This window comes from Hevea brasiliensis, chromosome 17 (assembly GCF_030052815.1).
Source record: "Hevea brasiliensis isolate MT/VB/25A 57/8 chromosome 17, ASM3005281v1, whole genome shotgun sequence".
In the NCBI taxonomy this organism is placed as follows: domain Eukaryota; kingdom Viridiplantae; phylum Streptophyta; class Magnoliopsida; order Malpighiales; family Euphorbiaceae; genus Hevea; species Hevea brasiliensis.
This window is the reverse complement of record NC_079509.1, coordinates 9,378,008-9,400,896: the sequence shown is the minus strand read 5'-3', so window position 1 is coordinate 9,400,896 and position 22,889 is coordinate 9,378,008. Positions and strand designations below refer to the sequence as shown.

The 22,889-nt window shown below is 33.6% G+C and overlaps 4 protein-coding genes across 5 annotated transcripts; 3 read left to right on the top strand and 1 right to left on the bottom strand.

The window, feature by feature from the left end:
- Positions 1-2,177: 2,177 nt before the first annotated feature.
- Positions 2,178-4,830, bottom strand: LOC110660475 (RING-H2 finger protein ATL48). Its single transcript, XM_021818803.2, has 2 exons — positions 4,634-4,830; positions 2,178-2,526 (listed from the first exon to the last, which is right to left on the bottom strand). The coding sequence occupies exons 1-2, from the start codon at positions 4,707-4,709 to the stop codon at positions 2,351-2,353; spliced, it is 252 nt and encodes an 83-aa protein (XP_021674495.1). The 5' UTR covers positions 4,710-4,830; the 3' UTR covers positions 2,178-2,350.
- A 440-nt stretch (positions 4,831-5,270) lies between these two features.
- On the top strand, positions 5,271-9,343 carry LOC110660473 (ubiquitin-conjugating enzyme E2-23 kDa). 2 transcript variants are annotated; one of them, XM_021818801.2, is made up of 8 exons: positions 5,271-5,428; positions 5,942-6,041; positions 6,137-6,210; positions 7,176-7,255; positions 7,913-8,027; positions 8,292-8,344; positions 8,506-8,634; positions 8,978-9,343. In XM_021818801.2, the coding sequence occupies exons 3-8, from the start codon at positions 6,167-6,169 to the stop codon at positions 9,109-9,111; spliced, it is 555 nt and encodes a 184-aa protein (XP_021674493.2). In that variant the 5' UTR covers positions 5,271-5,428; positions 5,942-6,041; positions 6,137-6,166; the 3' UTR covers positions 9,112-9,343. The 2 variants fall into 2 exon arrangements, with proteins under 2 accessions (XP_021674493.2, XP_021674494.2); XM_021818802.2 differs by lacking the exon at positions 5,942-6,041 and having other exon boundaries at positions 5,282-5,428.
- A 131-nt stretch (positions 9,344-9,474) lies between these two features.
- LOC110660472 (probable inactive receptor kinase At2g26730) lies at positions 9,475-12,199 on the top strand. Its single transcript, XM_021818800.2, has 2 exons — positions 9,475-11,401; positions 11,481-12,199. The coding sequence occupies exons 1-2, from the start codon at positions 10,099-10,101 to the stop codon at positions 12,059-12,061; spliced, it is 1,884 nt and encodes a 627-aa protein (XP_021674492.2). The 5' UTR covers positions 9,475-10,098; the 3' UTR covers positions 12,062-12,199.
- Positions 12,200-13,694: 1,495 nt separating this feature from the next.
- Positions 13,695-15,347, top strand: LOC110660471 (RING-H2 finger protein ATL46). The gene has a single exon (XM_021818799.2). The coding sequence runs from the start codon at positions 14,166-14,168 to the stop codon at positions 15,258-15,260; it is 1,095 nt and encodes a 364-aa protein (XP_021674491.1). The 5' UTR covers positions 13,695-14,165; the 3' UTR covers positions 15,261-15,347.
- Positions 15,348-22,889: the final 7,542 nt, after the last annotated feature.

Sequence of the window (22,889 nt, the reverse complement as noted above, 5' to 3'; positions counted from 1 at the left end):
AATTCCAACAGTTTATTTCAATAATTTCAGAGAGTCAATACGATCAAATCAATATCAAATAAATTCAGTGTAACACATCGATAAATTTTATATTCAGATATCAATCAATATAAAGACATTAAAGGCCTGTTTCCGAGATCCTAATAGCTTTAATGCAAAGATAATTGACAAAATTAATTATTTAATCAAAATCGAAATAAAATTCAATAATAAAATAAAACTCTAGAACCTCACATGTAAAATAATTGTTAAAATACTGATTTAAAATTTCATTTAATAACAATTTTAATGCTATGAAATTTTAAAAATGACTAAAACGGTGCCATGTACTATAATTACCACTCACCTGAAACCTCCAAGACAATAGTTATATTCAATGAAAAAGATATAATTTCAGCTGACAGATTGAATATTCGAATTTCATTGAAAATAGAATATAAGGTGATGAATAGAGAAGTAAGAATTTGTGGATTATCTGCACACATCAGATTATAAATCATAAATAAATATATATATATATATATATATATATATATATATATATATATATATATATATATATATATAACAATAATGAAAGATGATAAAAATACTTATTGAGAGTATTTGGTAGAAAAATGAGATGATAAACAAGCTTTGAAAGCAAAATTTATTAGAAAGAATTGATTAGGGTATATATTTCAAGAGTTTTATTAGGTATATAATAGGATAAGAGTTATTATTGAACTGAGCTGTTCAGATTACAGATATATATTTAATTTCAAAAATAATATATATATATATATAAATAAATAAGTAGGTCATCCAATAAAATATTTCTCTTTTTTTTAGATAAATATATTAAATTATTATTAACTAATTAAAATAAATAAATAAATAAAATATTGACTTTTCACATAAATAAATAATTTTTAATCTTCTTCTACATATGCATGTCAATGGCGTAGAGGATTGGTTGATACTTACATGTTTGCGGGACTGCTGTGGTTTGGATTGAAGGACACGCCAAAAGAAAAGAGAATTCTAGCCAAGTGGAATAAGAGGATGGTAAATTTATCTTTTCGTTGCTCTTATGAATAGAAAAAGTGTGCCCTGCTTTGGTATATTAGTATAATTGGATCGTGACTGATGGGCTGAGATGGGTGTTTGCCCTTTGCGAGGGTGGGGATGGATCTGACTTTGGTTGTGGTGTAGCTTTTCGGTGGAGGTGAGCCTGAGGCTTGGAGGTGTGTATTTTTCGGCTTTGAGCCCTGTTCTAGGTTTTTTGGTTGGGATGGGTAATATGTGGTTTTGACTCGGTTGGATAGAGTTAACTCAGTTTAGGGGGCTTGTTAGGGGTTAACTGCTCTCTTGGCCTTGTTCTCTTGTACAACAGTGTGGGCTCTAATTATCTCTTTGTTTTGCCAAGACCCTTTTGTATATATTGCCCTTTTGGACTTTAAATGTAGGAAAGCACGTTAAAAAAAAAAAAATTAACCTGCCTATTTTATTATTAAAACAAAATTTTCAATTATTTCAAATTAAAAATATAATAAAAAATATTGTGATATTTTTATTAAAATTAATAACTATTTAAATTGAAAATTAGATAAAAAGACCAATATATATATATATATATATATATATATATATATATAAAATAAAAAATGAGAAATTAAATTATTAGATTTTAAAAACATAGAGGTTAAATTATATGTTTTGTCAAACCTTATTGTAATTTAAGGAAGAAACTTCATATTACTTTTTATATAAAAATAAAATGAAATAATTTTTTATATTAAATATTGCAACACATTCATACGAATTTTAGAAAACCTTCTACCTTAAAATGATGAATTAAATCAGTTTAAATAAATAACTTATACTTATATTTTTACTGTAGATGTGCACAGGATGTAATGTAGATGAGCTTCTAATGGTTCAAAGAAAATATCGAGGCTTAATTTCAGGGTATGTTTCGTGAGAAAAGCGATGGAATGAAAAAAATAAAAATGAGAATGCAAGAAAAGAGTACCAAGAGAGTGAGGGAATTGGGAATCGAGAGCTCCTCCATTCTGCCATGGTGATTTTGGTGAAAGATTGATACAAGAAAATAATGAAAGACTGTTCTGAAAAATGAAATGAAGAGAACGCTTAGTGATGCAAGAGAAGAACGCTTCCTGCATATTTTAGTAGTCTTACAACAACATACAAACTGTTATTTTATTGGGAATAATAATAATACCTGAAGAAAAAAAAGTTGCATCAATGGAAATTTGCTAAAACAATACTTCTGTTTGTTAACAATGAAAATGGCCTCCATTTCTGGAACTGTACCAAGTTACAAGAATCCAAATTTGGTTTATAGACTCTAACTAGACTTTTTCCAGGGATTCCCCCCATAGTAGTAAGCAGTGCCAACCATAAGAGCTACCGTAGCACCTTGGACCACCACCCTAGCTCTCATTAAAAGCTGACCCAATTGAGAATTGCCTTGCCTGAAGCTGATTAAGCCAGCTGTGAGCACTCCAGCTGTCATAAGTGCACCTGCAATATTTACAAGCTGAGGCTAAATGCACAAGTGTTTTTAAGATATTATACATGCCAATGGTAGCTTTTTCATGAGCAAGATTAAATTTGAGCCAGCCTGACCATGAAGCTCTTGAAGTGATTCAGAAGAGGGTAGGCATTGGAATTGCCAGCCACAAGATCATGAAAACAAGGAAAAACAAAAAGAATCCTACCACAAAAAGAAGTCCTACAGCCATCCATGTCATCTGAAATCCATGCAAAATCCACTCTGATCAAACAATATTCCTATGCACAGCCCCACTGTGGTTTCCTGGATATTCTCCTAGTTTTACATGCAATGGAAAAGGAAAAGTGGTCTCGTCCCTATACTTTATCATTTGGGGAACAAACCCACCTTGACCCAAAAAAAAAAAAACTATTTTAAGATGTGACAACTAATTATCCTAGTGTTTTGGACATAAATTGCTATCACCTCTTTTGACATTTTCACAATTAGCTGACAACAAAAAGGAGGTATCAAGCAAATTTGCATCAAGATCACATTTGCAACTGGCTACCATGCATATCATATTCTTTTATTATTCATCTATATAACCTATCAGGACCTGTAGCTTACACATCAGCATGCAAATTATTTAAGACAAGTCCATAGTATGTCTCCCACACCTTAATGGCTCACTCAAATGAACTTTCATCACCAAAAAAAGTACAACACGTGGGTAAAGATGCAGAAGAGTCCATTTTCTTCAAAAAGGAAAAGAAATATTCAAATTTCTTGTGAGTTGTGACAAAATCCATTCTCATATCTGCAATTCATATCCTTATATACATATCTTCATCTCATATCAAACTTAGAACTTGGAGACATGTGGTAATACAATTTATTTCTAAAGTATTTGCACTCACACAAGTTATTGTGGTGACTACGAGCTACTTAGGCACAGCAAAACAAACTTAAGCATCAAATTATTCTAAATTTGTGCCCCAAATTCAGCATAGGGTCACCTAGGAGTTTTGAAGCCTAGCTAAATTAGCATTAAGTCTTTTACCTTCAGATGTTTATTTACATCAAAAACTAGATGGCTCATCTTACACATTTTCTTTGATTTTATGTCCATATTCTTCTTGGTAATTTTTTGCTTTTTAGGTATTATTGGCTGATTAGAAATGAAGTAGCCTCCAATCAATTAGTATCAGAATCCTTGCAGATTTCCCGAAAACACCGTTCAGGGAAACTATTTATGGTGCAGATCTGCAACTAAAAAATAAATCTAAATCTGATTTCCTTCATCTTCTCTTTGGCCAGTTACACGCTTGACAATCACTAGAACCTAACACAGGTCATCCTTACTTTGAGCCCTTCAAGCTCTTAATACCATTAATTATTAAAGAACCTGTTCAGCTGTTGCTGCATCACTTTGGGACCCCTCCTAGGCGTCTAACAACTAGGTTGTTCATAAGGATGTTACTGACATTGTTTCTGCAGTTCAAAAAATTAAAAAAAAAAAAATTTGCTTCACCCAAAAAAAGGAAACAACTCCCAATGTGGTTCAACTACAAGGGAAACAATGAGTCCTGAATCCTGTATGATCAATGAAAAATATTAGACTGAAATTCCATGCTGATCCATTTCTCTAGCAATTCATAATGGAGTTAATTCATTAATCATTTTCAAAATGTAACTTCTTACAACTCAACTAGAATATTATCAGATATCAATAGAATTACCTCTAACATGTACGAATTTCCTCAAACAAAGAAAAAGAACCATTTTCAGTGACCACTAGAAACGCATTTGCATATCTATCACTAAAAATCTTCATAAAATGCACAAGAAGGTTAAAAGGAACCGCATAATCCTCAAAATTTTTCCAATTGACCACCAATAAACGCCAATGAACCATTCTGTTTACCGGAAAAGTTCCTAGATAAATATGATCCACATAACAAAACCCCTAAAATTGATCAAAATTCTTCACCAACACAGTCCATATCAACAAAATTCTAACATAAGCATCACAAAAGCACACAAAATGATCCATACTCAATATAGAGGCAATAGAATATAAAAAATAAATTTAACCCAAAAAAATTGTAAGGGTGAAAATGGAATTTCGTTTACCAACAGGCACCAGAGGATTCCGGACGCGCTTCTTCTCCTCAAAAAATTGTTCCAAGTTGGGTTCTGTAGTGCCCATCTTCTCTATCGAAGTTATAATATTTTGAGAAAATTGAAAATGGCTAAAGACAAACAGAACCGACGAAGGGGGTAAAGCGGAGCCTTTTGTGAAAATTGGACCGCTCAATATTAGATGCAGGTTGGGTCGGGTGGATCCTACTTTGGCTGGGCTAATGGCCCGTGGTTCGATCTTAGTTTTGCATATAATATAAAAATCATTATAATTATAATTTTAACTGAATAAATATAATAATTTTATATATATATATTTTTATTTTAGAATTTTTTTTCACTCTCAATAATACGTAAATTCTTAAATTATTTATAAAATAAATAGCGTTATAAACTTGAAAAATGAATTTATTTCTCAATTATTAAGATTTATTTATAAAATTATTTAAAAAATTAAAATCTTGTGAACATGTTTAGGGAAATAAATTAAATTAAATTCCTGGGAAAACGGAAAATGCTATTTAATTAATTAAAACATGCATGCTTGGATGACAACGACATTTGTTTGCCACATGCAATCTCACTAATTGAACACGTGGATATCATACGTCTGCTTTCAGCCTCCTCTTTATATCTCTTTCTCCCTCCGTTCCTCTATTACTCTGCAACTTTCTCCTTTTTCGTTTTTCTCAAATTTCTGCTTGGTTCTCGTCATTCCACGATCAGATATCCAACACAGCTCCAATAAGGATTGTTGTGTTTTTCTCGGAAAATTGAGCAGCTAATGTAAGACAATCAAGTTTTCATCTTTGTCTTTTCACCAATCAAATATAGCCATTGACGCCTTTTTCATTTAATGGGTTTGCATTAAAAATGTTAGATCACGTGGAATCAGAAATTCTGCCCCTTTTTACTACGCTTGAAATAAGCCTTGGAATTTATGCTTATTAGTTATCAACTTGCTGTTGTTGGAAAGTTTCTTTTTTTTTTTTCTTTTTCGTTGCAAGATGGTGCGTGTTTGATGTTTTGGCGCAATCAGTGGCTGGTTAAATGGTCACATCGTGGATCATAGAGCTGCATCACTCTTATGAATGCATTTCGTTCTATGTAATCCATGATCCTTTTAATGTGGGAAGTCCCATTTTGCAGTTTTGGAAATGTAAGGAATGATTGAATTTTGAAGTTTGAAGAGATATACCCTATTCTGTAGGGTTTGTGGTTTGTGAAAGCGAAGCTTATGTTGTTTACTTATGTCATTGGATGAATTGATTTACTTGAACTTGTTCTTTTCATCAACAGATTTGCTGGTCCCCCGTTTCTTATTTGGACATTAAGTAGGTTCCCGGTGGTTTAGTTTTCTTTTTAACCATTTCGCATTGCAACATCTTTGTGAGAGACGGTATGGAAGGATATTTCTGTGTACATTTTAGAAAGTAAATCTTTGATTTTACTTATGAGAAATTAAAGCTGATTTCTTTGATGTTTCTGTTGCAGGCTCAAGAATTATAATTTTGCAAGGATAAAATGTCTTCTCCTAGCAAGAGGAGAGAAATGGATGTCATGAAATTGTAAGTTTCTCACTTTTGTTTTATATAAATGTATGATTGGCTTTGTGTGTGTGTGTCTATCTTTGTTACATCTCATATCATTGGGACAAATGACTATGATTTTGACTTATTGAAACAATGGAAAATGCTTTCATTGACTCATAAAGAAATGTCAATGACTCATCTATTTTTGGAGTCTTAGTTCCTTTACATTGTATCAGAATCTCTTTCGCCTCTTTCCTTGCTAGACCAAAGGTCTAAAAGTTCGAATCTAGCTAGCCACCCCTATTTATTATTTGAATATTTTAGCTTAAGGTAAATTCAGCATAAGCTAAAGTGGGCCCGTGCTTACTTGGCTTTCCAACGTGGGCTGTAACAGAGATATAAAACTATTATTGGAGCCCTCACCTCCAAGCTTTTAGGTTGAGTGTCCTTGACAAAAGGTACCCAAGGACTTATTATAAAAATGTTCAAATATGGCAGAATGCTGGACCATAGGGAGCAGCATACTTGAAACTAGTGGAGTAAGTGTGGAAACAGTTTTATGATTGACTGCAAAAGATTATTGGGAGCATCATGCTTCAGAGTAAATATATAAATAGTTTTATGACCAGCTGCAAAGAGCAATAGGGAGAATCATGGTTAGGACTAATGGAGTAAGTGTTGGAAATAGCTTTGGTTGGTTTCAAAGAGCTTGGATTCAGGCTTTTGGCAAGCTTTTGCTTGGGTATTATAGAAGATTTAGGTGAGAAGTTTTGAAATGTACCCCCATGTTGTGGTTTTGGTGAGTGTCTTGAACCTTAGATGATTTATTTTTATATTTCTTGTTGGCGCAAAGTTGATTATGTCTTTGTGGTTGATACAGTGCTTTGCAGAATAATGTGCACAGCTTTCCCTAGATTTTGCGACTGCAATATTATATGATGAATTTATTGGTAGTGATCTTCTCCATGGAAATTCTTACCTGTTGTGTTCATGCTGTCCAGGATGATGAGTGATTACAATGTGGAGACAATAAATGATGGGCTGAATGAATTTAATGTGGAATTTCATGGTCCTAAAGAAAGTACTGTCTCTTCTCCTGGGGTGCTAACTCCCACCCCTTTTTCTGCATTTGATACCATTGTTTGACATGTTTGTTCTTCTTATAATAATGCTTTTCATGATACTACTGATGGGCATGATCCTCATTCTTTGTGTATGCATATGTGGATGTTGATGTCTGTATATACTGTTGTTAAATATGTTAATGAATTCAGAATTATATATATATATATATATATGCAAAGTATGTGTTTACACAGTTTTGTGGAAAGCTTCATTTTTCCAATGATTCCTGGCGAACAACCATTTTCAATTTGTGTTCACGAGTTTTTTTTTTAAACTTGTTCAAGCCCCCTTACTTTTCATGATTACTGCATTCTGGAGTATGGGGTTATCTATGTTGTTTAATTTAAATGTTCAAAATATAAATTGTTTACGAACTATGTGGTTGAAGTCTATGGTTTTGCATGGTTGCTTCCTGGAGAAGTAGAGTTTAGGATTTCTTGTTTGCATTTTTCTACTATTGGTATTTTTGCCATATTGATTGGTATTTCAAGTTTTAGCATTTCTCTCTTGGTTCATCTTTTACTATGTCATTTTGTGATGGCCTTTCTCTTTACCAATATAGTTGGTTGCTTGAAGTTTTACTTTTATGTTTACCTGATTATCATGCTTTCAGGCCTTTATGAAGGTGGGGTCTGGAAAATACGGGTTGAGCTTCCTGATGCTTATCCATACAAGTCTCCTTCTATTGGGTTTGTGAACAAAATATTCCATCCAAATGTTGATGAGCTGTAAGCAGTTTATAGTTTTGAAACTCTTCTTATTATACACAGTCAAAATCCTCTGCTCGGAAGCTTGAACACCATTAAGATATCTGGCAGTTAGTCATACAGAAACGGATATTTAGTCTTGCAAGTTGAAAATTTTTGCTGCATGCTGTGTAACTTTGGTTAGCAATGACAATACAATTGCTTTGTTTGATGAATTAATCGTTGTCCTTTTAGTTTTGCTATGATACAGCTGATCTTCACCTTTTGTTCTTTTGTTGATTGCAGTTCTGGTTCTGTATGCTTGGATGTCATCAACCAGTCATGGAGTCCAATGTTTGGTAATTGCCAGTTATCACATGCGTATAAAACTGACTATTTATTTTTAGCACATCTTTTTTACACCATACACTCTGCATTCCTTAGTTTTGTTTGATCGTTTCTTTTGTAGTGGATTTTTCACTAGGATTTCTCATAGATATCATCACTGTTATGGATGCAGATCTTTTGAATGTTTTTGAGGTTTTCCTACCACAGCTGTTGCTTTATCCTAATCCTTCAGATCCACTCAATGGTGATGCTGCATCATTGATGATGAAGGATCGAGAAAAGTATGATCAGAAAGTGAAAGGTCAAATTTATGCAGAATCACGTGTCCTTGTTTCATTTCTACTTATGTAACTTCCAGGAACCAAACAATGAAATCTACTGGATTTTCAGAAACCTTAAGTAAAAAATTCAACTAGTTCCTCTCAGTAATGGGAACTTAGTGAATGTGCACGTGTATCTGTGGGAACTTGTAATGTATCTATTTTTAATTAGGATGAAGTGTCAAAAATGAAAATGTCTGATGTTGTGGTGATTTTCAGTCATTTAGCTCATGGTGGGTCACTTAAGAAACGGTAGTTATAAATATTTTCTTACTTCTTCCTTTCTTCTTTCTTTTTTTTTTTTTTTTTTTTTTTTTGAAACAGAGTACTGTGATCGATATGCCAAAAGGGAAGATATTATGAACTCCACAGCTGAAGAGCAGAGTGACGAGGAGGATATCAGTGATGAAGAAAGTGGATCAAGTGACAATGATATTGCTGGACATGTAGACCCATAAAGGATTCGGGCCCTTATAACAGGGGTAGGAACCCTATAGTACAATTTACATGTTTACATCTTCTAAAGATATAGTCCTGCAACTACTTTTCATTGGCTTGTAAAATTATAAATGATTTAGGCAATTTTTCCCACTATAGGAAAACAGTGGGTTGTTGAAGTGAATTATTCATTTGATTGTATGGATACTCTTTTGGAAATGGACAGAAAGAATCAGATAAGTTAATCAGACATTTCTGCTGGATTATCCCTTTTCGTTAAGCTTGTGCATATGCCTTTGTCCGTTGTAGGTTTGGGTGTTTAAAACTACAATATAGTGTTCTGTGGATTTTTGTGCATTCTTATCATGTGAAAGCTGTTGAAGAGTTCAAAAATTTCAATGGAAACGGTCAAGAAGTTACAGATAGCATCAAGAAGGAAGTTCCAGTTCACGAGAAAAGGCCATGAATTTTTCTCTACCCTCTAACTGGTCCTGTTATCAATATTACAGATAAAAAGAATTCTAAACTGTATATAAACACTGGATTTCTTGAATATAAACCTTACTTTATGTTTAAATGTATATATTATTTTTCTTCGTCTTCTATGGGGAACCAAGATCAGTGAGAAAGCTATACTGTATCATACAGAATAATGCAATGATTAGTTTATCGTTAATAGAATCTTCAAACTTTGTTGTTTAGTGAGATGCCAACCTGAGAAAGACGTGCCAATTCTATTTCAGGACTTATTCAAAGCTGCCGGCCCCTAATTTGAACATGTTGTTGGCAGATTTCTGAGAGTACTTATTAGCAGCCACAGCAATGATATAACAAGCTTCTCTCTGTAAAGTCAGCCAATTGGCACTCAAAAACTGGTTTAAGCAAATAACATCATCTTTGTTGACTTCTCCTTGTTTTACAACTCAAAACCAGCCAGCCCCCACCCCATAAAGAAGGATACCATTTTGTAGTATCATGTTCACACAAATCAGTTACTTTTTCGAAAAATGAATCGAATTCCCATCTGTGTGCTTCCTATTTTGATCATTCTTATCTTTCCAGTGTCAAATTCGGAAGAAGAAAATGTGAGGAGGTCGCTGGTGCAGTTCATGGAGAAACTTTCTGGAGGAAATATGCAGCATGACCCGAAATGGGGTTGGAGCAATACTTCTGATCCTTGCAATGACACATGGGCGGGTGTGACCTGTGACTCGAAATCACATACCGTAAAGAAAATAATTCTTGATGAGTTCAATCTCACTGGAACTCTTGACGCCATTTCTTTGTGCTCGGCCCAGTCTCTTACTGTTTTGAGCCTGAATCGGAATAACATTTCTGGCTTGATGCCTAAAGAGATAGGAAACTGCAAACACCTCACTCACTTGTATCTAAGTGGGAACAAGTTATCTGGCGACATTCCCGACTCTTTTTCGCAGCTGAGTAACTTGAAAAGGCTTGACATATCCACCAATAGCTTCTCTGGTCAGGTTTCAGGCCTGTCTCGGATTTCAGGCCTGTTGTCATTCCTTGCAGAAAACAATCAACTTAGCGGGACAATACCAGATTTTGATTTTTTCAATCTTGAGATCTTCAATGTCTCCAACAACAATTTTAGTGGACCGATTCCTGATGTCAAAGGCAAGTTCACTGTTAACAGCTTTTTAGGTAATTCTGAATTATGCGGAAAGCCACTATCCAATTCATGCCCGCCATCAGCTCCTCCTCCTCCTCCTCCATCGAAAACAGAGTCGAAGCGTTCATCAAAAAATGGGTTCCTTATCTACTCAGGCTATATAATACTTGCACTGGTTGTGGTGTTATTAGTTTGTCTAAAATTAATTAGTAAGCACGAGCCTAAAGAAGAAAAGATCGATTCTAAGGAGGTGATAACGGATATTAGCAGCAAACATAGTGGTACTTCAGGTGAACTCAAGAATACGGGGAATAGATCAGAGTATTCAATTACATCAGCTGAAAGTGGAGTGGCTTCATCATCACTTGTGGTTCTTACAAGTTCTCTGGTGAACGAGTTGAGATTCGATGACTTGCTTCGAGCTCCTGCTGAGTTGCTTGGGAGAGGAAAACACGGAAGCCTATACAAGGTGTTGCTTAATGATGGGGTGATCTTGACTGTGAAGAGGATCAAACACTGGGGCATTTCCAATGAAGACTTCAAGAAGAGAATGGAGAGGATAGACCGAGTGAAGCATCCAAAAGTGTTGCCACCAGTTGCATTTTACTGCCCGAAGCAAGAGAAACTTTTGGTGTATGAATATCAGCCGAATGGCAGTCTCTTCAAGCTTCTCCATGGTATGTGTATATCCTCTCTATAATCTTACAATGTAATTTTATCAGGATTGACAGTGACATTGATGGGAACCTATTTCAGGATCCCAACTTGGGCAAGCATTTGACTGGGGAAGCAGACTCAGTATTGCAACTAGTATTGCTGAGACCTTAGCATTCATGCACCAGGAATTTCACGAAGATGGGATTGCTCATGGGAACTTGAAATCCACAAACATCTTATTTAACAGGAATATGGAGCCCTGCATCAGTGAATATGGTCTAATGGTGGTTGAAAATCAAGACCAATCAATCCTTTCTCAAATAGATAGTTACAAACACAATGTTCTGAGTAGAGATAACATATATAGCACATTCAAGGTTGACATCTATGCCTTTGGTGTGATTCTTCTTGAGCTTCTGACAGGGAAGTTAATCCAAAATAATGGGTTTGATTTGGCAAGTTGGGTGCACTCAGTCGTTAGAGAGGAATGGACTGTTGAAGTTTTTGACAAGGCCTTGATCTCAGAAGGTGCAAGCGAAGAGAGGATGGTGAACTTGTTACAGGTAGCTTTGAAGTGCGTACATCCTTCTCCAAATGAAAGGCCAAACGTAACTCAAATTGCTGTAATGATAAACGCAATAAAGAATGAAGAAGAGAGATCCATAAGCTCAGAACCATGACTAAACATTCCCATGTAGGAATTTTGCTTGTAATTCTTTCATATCTGAATCAAGAATTGGTTTACAATGTGTGTTGGAAAATAACTCTTTCCTTCAATCTATAATTTTGATTATTGCATTTTTAATTTTTCTTATCAACATACTCCCAATTTTAACTTAATTAATCCAACACTTAATGAAAATTAATCCTGGATGTTTTTTCTATAGTTGTGATCCAAATTAAGTTGAGCTTTTTAACTTAATTCCTGGAGCTTTATAGGGAAGATGAGATAGTTATACAATCAAATTAGGCAAGATCAAAATGCATGGAATCTTTATGCAGCATCTTCAATAGTTGTTTATGGATTTTTTTTTGGGAGATGGAAGCCTTGTAGAGTTTATATATGTTGGTTTTCCTGTCGTTTGTCATATCCTATGCATTTTAGTTGCACGTAAGAACAAAATTTTAACAAGTAAAAAAAGAGCTTCATTATTGTCTGAAATGACAACTGGCTGTAGCATACCTCAATCGTGCATGGATGCCGCAGAATGCAATAGGACACCGAAGTCTTTTGAATCTCTCCAGCTGACATGTAAAACCAAGGTACTGTAATGCTGTTCAGAGATGGGTCTGCCCATTTGCTCGTGAATGACCAGAACCCTAAAGACAAAAAAAAAAAAAATTGCAAGACTCCAATCTTGTAATCCACAAGGAAACCAAGATTTTAATTACTGTGTCAAGTAAGAACCTTCAAAATGCCTATAATCAAACAAGACTCACAGATTTACTTTTTTGGTTGGACATAAAACAATCATCACATAAAATTGTCAAACCACAGCAAAATATGGTTGGTCATTATCACCTGCTAGTGTGGGAACAATTAAGGGGGCTGTTAACCCCATGCGTCCAAGGAAAAGTTCATGTTACCTACCATTACGTTTTGTCCACATTTTAGACTTCTTTTTTAGTGTAGTTATTTGGATACTTAATTACAGAGTTTAATTAGCCAAGTTGGGTTAGTTGCATTAGTAGAAAATTCTCTAGTTGAAGTAAGCATAATTAGGTGACTTACTTGTTCATGTGGGATTTATTTACAGAAGAGATTAATAAAATAAAGATGCCTTTTTCTTCGTAAAGTCACAAGTAGTTGTTCATGTTGCCAAGATTGGTGGGAATTTCCCGTGATTAACAGGCAATGATATCTAAGACCATCATTGAAGGGTAATTATTTCGATTAATCCTGATGAAAAAAGAAGCCACACAGGGTTAGTGGTGGTGGACACCTAGAGGCATCAATCATTTCTCATTTCTCCCTTTGGCACCCTCATATTTGTTAAACTCTTTAATTATATGCATTTGAACCATGGATGAGTGGGACAATAGTAGGTCTAAAGAAGAGTCTTCATGTCCTTGATGAGTCTCAAACAGTTTGCAGTGGGCCTGTAGAGTTTGTTAAGAGGGTGACAAAAGTCTCAAGCTAATGTGGAAATAGCTTAACACAAATTGGAGTCTTTTGTTATCATCAGCGTGGGCCAACACTTCCACGCTCCTTCCTCCACTAGCACTCCCTCCTAGCCTTAACCACTTATTTCTACCTTAACCCATAAAGCAAATAAGTAAAAATTCCCACGAGGAATGACTTTGTGGCGCAAAAGAGTTCAATAACGAGGCCACATCATCATCAAATGACCAACCGACTACATTTTTTTTGGATTCTATTAGTGGTGTCGTGTACTATGCATAACTACGGCGAGAAGAAAAGAAAGGAGGTAGTTGCTCAGCCCTGCAACCTTGCCCTCCTTAAATTCGCTTAAGATAAGATCCTCTTCTCTTTAATCTTGCACATAAAAGCTTTCAGCTTTCAGGAAAACAGCAAGATTCAAAAAGAGAGTTTTCTTTGAACCTAATCCCCATCTTACAGCCAAGAATTTCCTAACTGCACACTCAATTCCTCAGTAAGAATATATTCTTAGCTTGTTAATCCCTTTTTCTCTTGTATAGCCTCAATTCAAGCAAGAATGTCTTTTTGAGGGCATGGACTTCTTCTTTCTTATCGAGGGCTGTAAGTGTCTGAAGTTAGAAAACATGTCAAAGAGTTGTTTTTGAACGCTCCTATCTGCTAGAATGGGTAGAACTCTGTTTGAAATCAAGCAAAAAGATGGTTTTTCTATAAACCCACCTCCTCTATCACCCCCCTCTTCAATCTCAACTCCTTACAACAGTTTCAACTATGAAAAACAATCAAGTTCATCTTCATCATCATCTTTTAACAGAAATAGTCCTGTACTTCTTTTGGTTATAATAATTCTAGCTGTCATATTCTTTGTTTCTGGTGTTCTCCACTTGCTTGTTAGATTTTTCATGAAAAGGTCACATTTTTCACCAATCTATCACTCCCATAGATTCGCAGAGACCTCAAGGTCTCATTCTCTGCAAAGACAGCTTCAACAACTCTTCCGGCTGCATGACTCGGGTCTAGACCAAGCTTTCGTTGATGCTCTACCTGTGTTTTATTATAAAGATATCATGGGTTTGAAGGAGCCATTTGATTGTGCGGTTTGTCTATGTGAATTCTCAGACAAGGACAAGCTCAGGTTGCTTCCCATGTGTAGGCATGCCTTTCACATTGACTGTATTGATACGTGGCTTCTTTCAAACTCTACTTGCCCTCTTTGTAGAGGGACCCTTTTGAGCTCCAGTTTTCCCATGGAAAATCCATTGTTCAATTTTGATTTTTTGATGGAAGTCTCAAATGAGTTCTCCAGCGATGGAGAAAATGGGTCTTCCAACGGTCCAAAACCAAGTAATATGGAGGAAAGTGTAGGCGAGAAGAGGGTATTCTCGGTGAGACTTGGGAAGTTCAGAAGCCTGACTGAGGGAGAACCTAGCAGGGAGAGTGGACAAGGAGAGACTAGTAATTTGGATGCTCGAAGATGTTACTCAATGGGCACAGTTCAATATGTGGTGGGCGATTCAAATCTGCAAGTGGCCTTGTCTCATGATACTATTAATGGCAGAGGAGACAATGAGTGCCCTTCAATTGGTGGGGATATGGAAGATAAGAAAATCAGAGGCAGGACAAGAGGGGATAGCTTCTCAGTATCCAAGATTTGGCTTTGGTCTAAGAAGAATAGATTTCCAACTTGTTCAAGTACACATATGGATATGTCTTCTCTTTCACGTACACATATGGATATGTCTTCTTTTAGTGTAAGTTAATTTGGCAATCAATGATAGAGCCTGCAACTATAAGAGATGTATTAACTATATTGTTTTGGCGATTCTTATCCATTGACCATTCACTTAGCAGGAGGGCCCGTAAATATCTTCTTATGTTCTGCTTTTTGGGTTTCTGTTTTACTGTTGATAAAGATTCACACTTGAATAATCTCAAAATTGAAACTTGATGATTATTTAAAGCATACCCATTTATATGTGCAAATTTTTCATGCAAATTAAAGAAATACCTAGCCTGTTTATGAAGATTGGGCATTGCAGAACGAGTTGACACGGATGTTAATCAACAGTACAACTCCATTGCTGTGTAAAAGTGTCACTGTCCTGTTATTTTTTGAGCAAATTGAATGAAAATGTTGCAAGTTCACTGTACAATTTATCCTGACATATTAAATGAGTAATTTATCTTAATAAACTTGGGATTACATTAACGCTACTTGACTCCACAGTTAAACATGAACAAATTGAACCAAAATATCAGCCTTTTTCATTTTTGCAACATAACTGTGCTGCATAACATAAATGCTTCAAACTTGAAATAATTTGCAAAAACACATTGTTTCACTTTATGCATGAGGGGCCTTGGCCCCCCATCCCCCCATATTTTTTTTTTAAATTACTCTTGTTATTTTGAAATTAAAAAAAAATTAGTTAAAAGTATTTAAATTATTAAAATTTTAATTCTAATGACTAATTTGATTAATTTGTATCTAAAAATTTTCCTTCAATTTTAGGAATAATAATTTTATCAAATTTAAAATTAATTTAACTACCAATTATGAAAATAAATGATTTATAGAAGCTAAAAAATTTTTATTTTTGTGTGTAAAAATTTATCTTTATTTATTTTATTAATTTTTATTATTATAATAATTATAAATTATTTTAAAATATTAATCAATTTAAAAATATCCCTACTCATATTTAAACTCTTAAAATTTAAATGTAGTTTTTTTTTATAACACTTTAACTCTCTAACTCTAAATAAAATTCTCTAAAAATTGGTATACAAACCGATGGCTACAAATACTATAATAAATATTGATTGTGATTTATTGAGCTTTTTATTAAATTTCCTTATTGTTTAAAATTAATAAAATATATAATTTATAATTTTTTTATTAATCATAATAATTATATGAATATTTAAATTTTTAAAAATTCTTACTTAAATTAGATTATTTGTTTATTGCACCCAACTAATAGAAAATCATGAATATATATTAATTTATCGAATTTATCATAATTTTAATTAATATATCATTTATTGATCAGTTGGGTGTATAAATATAAAAGAGACTCACTCTTAAATTTCAACCCCTTAATAATTAATCTGCATCCACCGCTGCTGTGAATGATAACCCCCACATTTGGAGTATACAAAAAATTACAAATCTATGGTGCAAATAACAAAAAACACCATCAACATTACTTTGTACAAAATGCATATTACGTATTCAAATCCTAAACCCAAGTATTTCACTAAGCAGCCCAAAAAACACAATTTGCTAGTTGTTTTTCTTTCCTCCTTTATTCTTTCTGCTTGTTTCACTTTGCCTCTTCTATATGCTCTTGCCTTTTATTCCTATCAAGATTTTTTCTCTCTACAACTCTCTCTTCCTTTCTTTCTCTCTCTTCTTTCCTTCTTTTCTTTTTTTTCTTCCTTTCATTTCCTCTCTCAAGCTCTGCACCTCTCTCCCTCATGAGAAACTAATTTTAAAATTGATTTAACACTAATAAAAATAAATCATTTTCAAAATAAAATTTACAATAATTATAAGCTGGACTTGAAAATAATTTAGCTGAGATTTAAATACAAGCCAAATTTTAAATAATCTCTTCAAAATATAAAATATTTAAAATAGATAAATTAGAGTTATTACATGAGCCAATATTTAAAAAAAGCTGTTTAATATTTATGATAAGGTGTTTGAATAACATGTAACTAAATATCAATTTGCAAAATAAGACTCTCTTAATTTTAATGTGGTGAACTTAAAACTTTTTCTGATCTATAATAACAGATCTTTTTGGTAATAATATAATAAAATGATTTAAATACCTTTAAATAATAATCCCTCTCTCCTGCTCTTTTTTTCTCTCTATATACTTATCTCTCTCAAATCTCCATACATACACACACAAATACTTTCTCTTTCCCTAACACTCTCTTTATGTCTTTCTCCTTTCCCTTATTTCTCTCCTCTCTCACACACAATACTCTCTCTCCCTAACACTCTCTCTGTGTCTCTCTCCTTCTCTATCTCTTTGTCACACTCTCTATCTCTCTCTCCCTAACACTCTCTCCACTTCTCTATCATTCTCTCCCTCTCCCTCTCCATCTCTCTCTGTCTCTCTCTCTCACCCTCTGTTTCTCTCCCTTTCACTCTCTCACTCTCTCTCTAATAGGAACATATCATAAATAAAAAAAATCCAAAATTAATATAAAATACTCAATTCTACAATCCAATTGAAACAATTTACACAAATTTCACCCATAATAAAATTTAACAAATTTAAAATCAAAAATAAAATTGATTCAACAAAACTGTCACAACCCGATCCCACGGGCCGGACAGACATTAGGACCTAGGCCAGCATAAAGCTCCCGAAACCCGTAGTAAGCTTGATTGTTCCCCAAATCCATAATAAAGGCCAAAATCTGAGGCCCAACATGCAAATAAAATATTATACTTTTAGTCCGACCAAATATTAAAGTTAGGGGAGCCCAGCTCAACTCTGATACCACCATTTGTAATCAATTTAAATATCATAAAAATTTTGCATTTATTAAAAACACAAAAACTTAAATTTATATAGTACTTGACAAGATTATTGCTATTGCTGGCACATTCGGAGTTCTAGATTTTAAAGTTTGAAAAATAATAATGCAAATAAATAATTTCTAATAAACTTGCGAGGAATGAAGCAAGTTATTCTGAAAAAAAACTCCTCCTGTAACCTGAAAAAATAGGGTGAGCAGGAGTGAGTGTTCGACTCATAGAGTAAGATATTGATTTTATATACAATTTCTATAGCTACCTAAGTCTAGTGCATCCCTAAGAATTAATGCAACATCTTCACACAGTTCAAACAGAACAAGTCTTAATCACATCAAAAGCAATCTAGAGCACTCACACACCCGTGTGTCATATCCATACTCACACATATATATAGGGGTGGCCATAGTTCAGGAACCGCCGGTTACGGTTCTTGAACCACCGATTTAGGTTCAGAGAAATATTAAACCTGAACCAAATCGCTAAGAGACGGTTTGAAGGGCGGTTCGTGAACCACCGATTTTGGTTCGAGCCCCGGTTTAAAACGGTTTAATAGGCGGTTTAGAGTTGAGCGGTTTGGAGCGGTTCAAGAGGTGGTTTAGAGCGGTTCGGGGGATGGTGAGGACAGTTTGATCAAAAATGGGAGAAAAAAATTTGGTAAAATAAATATTTCAAAAAAAGAAAAGAAAAGAAGAAAATGGTATTATTTGTATTTGTAATAAAAATTAATAAGAAATGTGTAGAGTTAATTTTAAAAAATTATAGAAATGAAAAGAGATTAAATTAATTTTAGTTAAAAAAAAAAAAAGGAAGAAGGACTTGAACTTAATTTTGTAGAAATTAAGTTGCCTGGCTATCCTCTTAGGGTTTAGAGGAATCAAAGCCCACTTTGTTCTCTTACCTTCTATTTAGAGTTAGATAACCCCCTTACCCTAATCACTTCCACAACCGCTCGATTCCGTTGTTGTTCCATCGGTTCCTATGTCATATAAATCTTCATTTCCTTCACGTGTGATCTCTTGTTGCCTTAAGGCTACCTTAATCCAATCATCTAAACACGTTTGAGCTTCTAATGATTCAGGAACCATATTAGATCGTGTCTCATCTAATATACTACCCCCTGCACTAAAAGCTTGTTCAACTGCAACTGTGGAGACTGGTGCTGCTAAAATTTGTTTAGCAATTAGTGCAAGGGTGGGAAAAGTATTTGTATATCGACGCCACCAATCAAGTACTGGAAATTCTTTACCTACACTACTATCACCAAACTCGAAAATAGTGGTTAAATATATATCAAATTTAGAATTATTACCAAGGGATCCTCTAGGCTTTTTTTGCCTTTGTAATAAGGCACAATCACCTATGCTTATTCTAGAGATTGGCTCATTCTGAACTTGACAAGAAGGCTGAGATTGAGAAACTAATTGTTGACTAGAAGAACAAAATTCACTATATAAATCAAAAATTAATTTTCTAATTTCAACAATTATTGCATGAATATCAAAATCAATCTCATCATCAAGATTTAAACATGAATAATAAAGAGACAAATAATCATTTAAACCATCTAATTTACATCTAGGATAAAAAAACACAAGCAACAAGATAAAGTGGAGGAATATTTTTGAAATAATTCAATCATTTTTTTTTCATGTTAGAAATGCAATCTTTTAAATTAACATCATTTTCATAGTCTTGCAATGCACCAATAATATTAAGACATTCAATCATAAATAAATGAGATGTAGAATAATAAACACCACTCAATGTATATGTAGCATCATTAAAAACTTTTAAAATATCCAAAAGTTTTATACAAATGTCCCAATTTTGTGGATATAGTTGAACTTGTGGCACATTATTGCTAATAAATGTGCACAATAAATCTCTATATCCAAATGACTCGTTTAGTAATTCATATGTTGAATTCCAATGAGTGGGAACATCTCTTGGAAATCTTTTTGGTCTTTTATTATTTATTTTACAAAATTTAGCCCATTCTTTCATAATTTGGGGATGTCCCCATAAAAATGAAATTGCTTTTTTGATGGGAGAAATAAATTCATCTAGGGTTCTTAAACCATCTTGCACACAAAAATTTAATACATGACATGCACACCTAATATGAAAAATTTTTCCCCCAAAATTAGATTGGCAAATTTTTTTTAAGGTCATTAATTGATACAGAATTTGCAGCAGCATTATCAAAACCAATTGAAAAATTTTTATAAACTATTATATATTCTTCTAAAATATTTTTAATCATCCTATAAATATTATTAGCAGTATATCTCTCATCAAAAATACGAAATGTAATTATTCTTTTTTACATGATCCAATCATCACTAATCCAATGACATGTTATGCCCATATATGGATGCATTTGCCAATGATCACTCCAAATATCACTACAAATAGAAACTTGTGCACTTATATTTAAAAAAATTTCTTGTAATTCTTTTTTCCCTTTTTTAAATAAAGAAAAAATATTTCATTTTAAAGTATTTCTAGGAATATGTTTTGCATTAGGATTTAAAGCATTTTGACAATAATTAATAAAACAAAGTTTTTCACCAAAATTAAATAATAAATGCTCAACACAAATCATTTTTGCTAATTCTTTTTTATTTTTTTGATCAGAATATTGAAATAAAGATTGAGATTTAGAATTTGTGTACCCGGATATTTGAGTTTGAGACTTATCATACCCAATTTTGATCGGATGCTTTTGCTCCAAATGCCTCTTGAATGTGCCATATCCACCTCCCATTTGAACTTGTAGACTTGGCCACAGTAACTGCAAATTACATCAAATGTATTTTCAGATCTTCGTTTTTTTGTAAAGTGGACTTTGAAAATATCGGACGTGAGTGCTTTTTTTGCTTCATCTTTCTCAGCTTGTTGATTTTGGCTTTCTTGAGTGTGGTGGAATAACTCTTGAACTTCAACATCATTATCATCATCCCCAATTTATCATTATCATCATCCCCAATTTGCTCCATTATGTTGTCTAAATCAACTGCAGTAAGCTCATTTGGATTTGGGTATATTGATTCACCAACCTTACTTTTCCCCTTGCTACTTGATGAACTTCCAAATCCACTACTTGCCATTTTCTCAAAAAAAAAAAAAAGGTTTGATACTATGATAAAATTTGAAAAAAAAAATAGTGTAGAGATAACAAAAAATAGAAGGTACTAGAAATTTGAAAAAAGAAGTGTAGAAGATAACAAAAAAAAAATTAGAAATTTGCAAACAAAAAAAATAGTGTAAAATTTTAAATTAAAAATTAGAGATAGTGGAAATTTTTATGAGTATATAAAAAAATAGAGTAATAAAGAAAATATTAAATTTTAATGATAGTATAAAAAATAATAATAGAGTTATTGAATAAAATAATGGGATATAAGAAATTTTTATGAGTGTAAAAAAAAATAAAGTGCAAAAATTTAGAGAATATTGAGAATTAAAGAGAGATTTGAGAATAATTGTGTAGAGAATTTGAGAGATTGGAGAGAATTTAAGAGTTGTGTGAATGAATTAAGTGGATGAATTGGGGTATTTATAAAGTTTTTATAAATTTTTTATTTCTAAAATTATCCCCAAAAAGTAACTACTTTTTTACTGTTATTAGGGACTAAAGGGTAATTTTACAATTAAAATAAAAAAAAACTGTAACAGTAAATATTTTTACCGTTTGAGATTAAAAAAGTAAAAACAATTGATTTTGAAATTTAATAAATGATTATAAATTTAAAAAAAAAGAAAAGAAATGACATTTGAATGGACATTTGCAGGCTGCAGGGGTAGGCTACTGTGGAGTGCTGGGCCTGCGCAGGAGTAGGTGGGCAACTGGGCTGCAGTGCTGCACTGCTGCAGTGTGTACTGTGCACGTTTTAATCGAACCACCAGTTCGATTCGAATTAAACCGACGATTTTAATTCGAATCAAATCGACGGTTCAACAGTTTTATAATATCTTGAACCTGAACCAAACCATGGAGGAACGATTTAGGTTCAATTTAATAACGGTTTCGGTTTTTACCGGTTTTGGTCCGGGTTTGATCGGTCCAGTTTTGGTTCGATTTTGATTTCAAACTGGACCGTGGCCACCACTGCATATATATACGGGAGCTGATCTCCTATACAGCTCTCTTAGTTCTAACCTTTGCCAGCGAGATCAACTTAAAGCCAAACTTTCTCTTAATATCTAAATGCGAGGGCCAGCGAGATCAACTCAAAGTCGTGCCCACCCCAACTTATCCATAATAAGGATTAGATCCCAACGAGTCAAGACCCAACCGCGTCTACCCATCCTACCCATATCCATAAACACCACATGCACACCGACTCACACGCACAGCTCCAGATTGTCATAACATAACAACTAAGGCAATATCATCAAATATAAATGCAAAATAGGGCATGCCTAATATTTAACTATATACATATATGTATAAGTGATATATGAGCATGCCTGAAATATATTAATATTGAAATTGTAAATAAGATCAATATCTACTCACAAATCATCGAAGATTATTGTGGCGGCTGAGTGGGAAGGATAACTGGCCCTGATTACCTGGAAAATTATATTATAAATTTATTAATACAAATTCAAAATTAGACTCTAAAGAGATAAAAGACAATCTAATTTATGCCAAAAATCCTGCAGAGTCTTCCCTGTATCTAGAACCTACCCAACCTACAAAGTAGTTCAAATAACACTTCTAAAATCACAAGTCTCACATTTCCATCCCATCAATATCACATGGCCTCTCCTGGGCCCTCCAATCCAAACAATTCTCACAAAAATAAAATTTACGTTTTTG

Bases quoted from the DNA above. Each gene is read 5' to 3' on its own strand.
- LOC110660475 (XM_021818803.2), bottom strand. From the start codon at position 4,709: ATGGGCACTACAGAACCCAACTTGGAACAATTTTTTGAGGAGAAGAAG. The intron at 2,527-4,633 runs GTAAACGAAATT...TAAATATTGCAG, and splicing joins GAATCCTCTGGTGCCTGTTG to GTGCACTTATGACAGCTGGA.
- LOC110660473 (XM_021818801.2), top strand. From the start codon at position 6,167: ATGTCTTCTCCTAGCAAGAGGAGAGAAATGGATGTCATGAAATT. The intron at 6,211-7,175 runs GTAAGTTTCTCA...CATGCTGTCCAG, and splicing joins GAAATGGATGTCATGAAATT to GATGATGAGTGATTACAATG. The intron at 8,345-8,505 runs GTAATTGCCAGT...TTATGGATGCAG, and splicing joins GTCATGGAGTCCAATGTTTG to ATCTTTTGAATGTTTTTGAG.
- LOC110660472 (XM_021818800.2), top strand. From the start codon at position 10,099: ATGAATCGAATTCCCATCTGTGTGCTTCCTATTTTGATCATTCTTATC. The intron at 11,402-11,480 runs GTATGTGTATAT...AACCTATTTCAG, and splicing joins TCTCTTCAAGCTTCTCCATG to GATCCCAACTTGGGCAAGCA.
- LOC110660471 (XM_021818799.2), top strand. From the start codon at position 14,166: ATGGGTAGAACTCTGTTTGAAATCAAGCAAAAAGATGGTTTTTCTATA.